This window comes from Mandrillus leucophaeus, unplaced genomic scaffold (genome assembly GCF_000951045.1).
Source record: "Mandrillus leucophaeus isolate KB7577 unplaced genomic scaffold, Mleu.le_1.0 Scaffold186, whole genome shotgun sequence".
NCBI classification, from domain to species: domain Eukaryota; kingdom Metazoa; phylum Chordata; class Mammalia; order Primates; family Cercopithecidae; genus Mandrillus; species Mandrillus leucophaeus.
The window spans coordinates 6,317,465-6,322,815 of record NW_012101876.1 but is presented as its reverse complement, the minus strand read 5'-3'; the positions used below and the strand labels follow the sequence as shown (position 1 = coordinate 6,322,815).

General features: G+C 40.2%; 1 protein-coding gene across 1 annotated transcript in view; it reads right to left on the bottom strand.

Annotated features, from left to right (window-relative positions):
* ACPP (acid phosphatase, prostate) overlaps positions 1-5,009 on the bottom strand; it is a 57,868-nt gene extending 52,859 nt beyond the window's left edge. Inside the window, 1 exon segment of the mRNA XM_011977982.1 lies at positions 4,767-5,009. Within this exon segment, the coding sequence (XP_011833372.1) occupies positions 4,767-4,886 (120 nt within the window). The 5' untranslated portion in view covers positions 4,887-5,009.
* Positions 5,010-5,351: the final 342 nt, after the last annotated feature.

The following is a 5,351-nucleotide window of genomic DNA, read 5'->3' as shown; positions in this document are numbered from 1 at the left end:
TTAAATTTGCTCAAGCTTCAGTGCCTTTGCTCTTGATGTCCTATCTGCTTTGAATGTCTCAAGTCTGCTTCTTCTCTCAGCATACATACCACTCACCAATTTGAGGTCTATCCTGAAAATTTGACCTTTACAGAGAGACATCCCTTGACCATCATTATAATTCTTTCTCAATCTCTATCTTATCTCACTGTTTTATTTCAAATAAATATTCCTGATATTTTCTTATTTTTTATTTTTACTAAAATTAAAAAAAATCTGGCTTCCTCCCTCTCCCAGTAAACTCCTTGAAAGCAGAATCCTTGCTGTCACACGCACTGCTATAACCCCAAAACAGTGTCTGGAACATAGTAACATGCAAAAAAGGCCTGTTTTGATGAATAGGTGAATCTTGCATTGGGTCTAGTTCTTCCAGGTACATTATGGATTTGTTTCCAGCACATTATGGATTTGTTTCCAGTCTTCTCATTTCATGAGGGTTTTAGATTGTCATCCTTATTTATCAGCAAGGTGTGCTATGTGTGCTTTTTCCCCCCTTTCTTTCCTCTTCTTGTCTTTCCCCTCTGTCTTAGCCCATTTTCTGTTGCTCTAACAGAATACCCGAGACTGGGAAATTTATAAAGGAAAGAGGTTTATTTTGCTCACAATTCTAGAGGTTGGGAAGTCCAAGATCAGGCAGCAGCATCTGGTCAGCTTCTGGCGAGGGCCTTGTGCTGTGTCATAACATGGCAGAAGGCATGACAGGACAAGAAGGGGCACACTGAGAGCCAAATTGGTTTTTATAATAGACTCACTGACATGATAACTCACCCACTTATGTAATAACCTATTAATCCATTAATCTGTTAATCCATTAATCCATCAGGAGAGTAGAGCCCTCATGGCCCTATCACCTCTTAAAGGCGCCACCTCTTAATGCTGTTACATTGGGATTCAGTTTCAACATGAGTTTTGGAGGGGACAAACATTCAAATTGTAGCAGTCTCTATTAATTTGTGCCTTTGTTTCTAGAACAGTGAGTCTGCTTCTGGACTGGATTGAAGTCTTATAAACTATCATGTTCTCCTTTCAGGTTTGAAATTCGAGACACATCATAAAACTTTGGGATGACACTAGAAGTCCTAAAAGGAACCTTATCTCCTGACATTAAATTATTCTTCTTATTTGATTAGGGTATACTCCAAGTTGTGAAAATCTCTTGATGCACAAAGATAACTATGAGTAGAAGCCTATTTTATTTTCTTCTTTTAGGACCTAAGAAATAAATCCATTGGTAAAGAAAATTAAAATAAAATCGTTTGGGCAGAAATAATTGAGTAATGTAAATGAGTGTCATTTCAGAGGTTAGAAGGAAAGCTGGCTGACCGTGAAAGGAATCAGCATGAGAATATGTTCTGTGCTCCCCGTGAAGAAATCAGGACAAGACTAATAAGACTTTGATCCAGAGACCAGGACGAACACAGAGGCCTACAAAAAAGGGCAGCTGTAAAAACTGTGCATTATGTTGTGTAGGAGATGTATGATATATCAGATGTATGATATATCTGGGTTTTCAGTTGGTTAGACCTGGGTTCAAACTCCTGCTTTGTCAAGGTCCTGCTGGGTGACCTTGGGAAATGATTTAACTTCACATTCCGCATGCCTCAATTTCCCTTTGTGTAAAACACAAAAAGCAGTATTTCTCATCCAGGAGCATCATGAAAATTAAATGTGTAATATATGTAAAGCCATCAGTGTAATACCGAGCACACAGGATGCATTTGATATATGGGATTGATTATCATATTTGTTATAATTATTTTTGTTGTTATTATATTATTCAGATATTTTGCTTAGCTACCACATATATTTCTTTTCCTGCTGGCAATAATTTGCAGCATATAGAGCAAATAAGCACTGCCTATTGAGCAATGGGAAACAGCACTCTCCTTCAAGACATACCTCTGTTAATTTCTAATCATCTCTCCCTATTTTTATTTCCTTGGCTGAGAGGAATAATTAATTATTCCTTTGGATTTAGGACACTTACAAGCACCCACAGGAATTACCTGGTTGGCTGAAATGTCTTGGCCAAAAGAACTCTGAAAATTTGTGAAATTCATTGGCATAAAACTGGGGAGAAACTCATGTAAGCAAACTGAACTGAGCTGGCTCAGTACCAACTCTCAGCGCATGGTGCTGTTGCTGGCAAAGGTCTTTGAAAAACCTGTGTTCTCCAGACAGCTTGGCTGTTCCTTGGCTGTAGTGATTAGGAGCCATACAGCAAGGGAGAGAGATTGTATGTAAGGCTGTTTGTGAACTGAGGCAGGAGACCTGATTTTCGCTTTTCAGTGGAGAGTTTTTTCTGATCCTTATTATTATTATCATCATTTCCTTTTTGGCAGAGATGGGGTCTTACTATGTTAACCAGGCTGGTCTTGAACTCCTGGCCTCAAGCAATCCTCCTGTTTCGGTTTTCCAAAGTGCTGGGATTACAGGTGTGAGTTGCTGCACCCAGCCTCTGGTACATCTTTTTATAAGCCAACCCAAGAGACAGGGTTTTTCCCTGTTGTCCAGGCTGGAGTGCAATGGTGTGATCCTAGCTCAATATGGCCTCACAGTCCCGTGCTCAAGTGATCCTCTAGCCTCACCTTCCCTAGTAGCTCGGAGGTCCTTCATGTCTATAATGTGGAAGTTACCCATTCCAGTGTATAGATTATGTGCTTAGAATTTGGAGGCTACTTCCATCAAGAATATCATATTATGCCAGGCGCAGTTGCTCACGCCTGTAATCCCAGCCCTTTGGGAGGCCGAGGCGGGTGGATCACCTGAGGTCAAGAGTTCAAGACCAGCCTAGCCAACATGGTGAAACCCTGTCTTTACTAAAAATACAAAAATTAGCCAGGCATGGTGGCGCACACCTGTAACCCCAGCTACTCAGAAGGCTGACACTGGAGAATCACTTGAACCCGGGAGGTGGAGGTTGCAGTGAGCTGAGATCACGCCACTGCACTCCAGCCTGGGCGACAGAGTGAGACTCCGTCTCAAAGAAAAAAAAGAAAAGAAAAACGGAAAAACCAAGAATATTGTATTACTTGATTAAGAATTCTGCATGAAGAAAATCAACCATGAAGAATGAGAAGAGTGTATACCTTGTAACTCATCATCCCTTTCTTTGTAAAACACTAGTGAAATGAGATGGAATTTTTCTGTTTTGCATCAGCTGAACTTGTGGGTTTTCTCTGGGTTAGGGGAGAGAGGTTGCTTTAAAATGACATTTTTCTATTTCTGGATGAAATAATATGATGCATGAAATAACTTTAAAAACTCAACTGGGTGTGTGTGGGAAATGAGTGGGTATGTAGATGAAATAAGATTGCATGGGTGATAGTTTTTGAAGCTGGTTGATGTGTACATCCAGATTCACCATAGTCACTATTCTTTCCATATAAAGTTAAAAATGTCAGTTCTCTCAGTGTTTTCTACAGGACATTGGGGAAAAAAAGAGGGAGGTGAATGCCGTAATCAAAATTTCAAAAACACCGTTTGGAAAACGCCAGATCTTTTCCTTGAAAGCCACAGTGTGTATTAGCATGTTAAAGACTGAGGATTATTGCATTAAAGAGACCTTTTAAACACAGTTTAACCCAGTTCTAGTCCCAAAGCTAACTTGACTATTGAAACTGATTTTTTCCCCATCCACACCTGTTAACAACTTGTCAAACTAGCATTTCATGGGACACAGGCACTTCAGTTAGTCCGAGAACAAGAGCCAAGGACAGTTTCCTCCTCTTTCTGCCAAGAACAGCTTTTCAGAATTGAGGAAGATTTATTTTTCTGGGATCACAGAGGAAAAGCAAGGGAACCACCTGCTGATTCAGAGTCAAGCTAATCCAGCAAACCTTACAGGGGGATCTCAGACTAGCTCCGTGAGTACACTTGACAGAAAGAAAATTTACTACTTATCAGCCCACTTTCACTATCTCAAATAAAAAAATGTAGGAAGAGAAAGAAAACGAGAGAGGAAAGACAAGAAGCAGCTTAGAGGCAGAGAAAGAGTGAAACAGAAGGAAAAAAAGATACAGAAACAAAATCAGACTCTTAGGTAACATGATGAATCCCCTTCACTTTGCAAACCCTCTTTCCATCTATTTTCAAACAATGTCAACAGTATATTTTCTTTTCCTGACGTTATGTATCAGCCATCCCCCCACCTTTTTTCATAACTGGTCACATGTACCAGTGATTTTAATCGTCAACTAAATCTATATATCAGAAAGTCATCCTAAAATTCCAAATTTAGATTCACTTTTATGCTTCAAGGCTGTTTACAAATATTTGTTCTAATATCCTGATAAACAAAGGTGAAAGGACTACTTAATTCAGAAAGTGACTGTTTTTTAGCTTGCAAACAAATAATCATTAAATCGAATAAAGCCAGCTCTTGGTACATAAACAGCGCCAGCTGTGGCTTCTTCTGGACTGGTGTGGCTGTCAAAAGGAATCTGAATTCAAGGCAGTTGTAAAGTAAGGAAATAAATAACATCAGCAAAAGCAAATAAAAAGCAACCCCTAAAAAACCAGCGACCAAAAAAATCTACCTTTTTGTTAAGACATGTTAGGTCTTCATTAAGAGGAACTTGCAAAACTTGATGATTCACTTTCTGAGTTTGAACAGAGCCTGGTCTCCGGGAAACAATCCAAGGGTAAGATGAAACCTGACGCTTGCCTTATCAGACTCTGCTGGGAACACAGTTTTAAGGAAAAAGCAGTGAGAAAAGTCTACTTACCAAAGTCACAAACTTCAACTCCTTGGCTAGTACACCTCGGTCTAGCCAGAAAAAAAGCAGAAACAAGAAGCCAAGGCTAAGGCTTGCTGCCCTGGCCACGAGGACGGGTGCAGCACTCATGTTGAGGACAGCTGTTTCTGGCAGGAGTTAGGAGGAACTGCTACCACTTCAAAAGCCTGTAGAGGGGAAGCTATTTAATTAAGGGATTGAAAGGAAGGAGGAGCCACACTCATAAATAGTAAAGTTTCCAGGAAGCGTAGGGCAGGTTTGGTATGTAAATAATGTCATATAATTTTTGAGCTGAGAGAGATCACAGTTTCCCCATTTAAGTTACGACACCAAGGTCAAGAGTGGGGAAAGCTGTTGATCAAGGTCACAGAGCATGTTAGTACACATTTCTATTCTTGTTTTCAGTTTACTTTTATCATTATTATTATTATTTTTTTTGGACGAAGTTTTGCTCTGTCACCCAGGCTGGAGTGCAGTGGCACGATCTTGGCTCACTGCAAAGCCCGCCTCCCGAGTTCAAGCAATTCTCCTGCCTCAGCCTCCTGAGTAGCTGGGATTACAGGCATGCGCCACCAC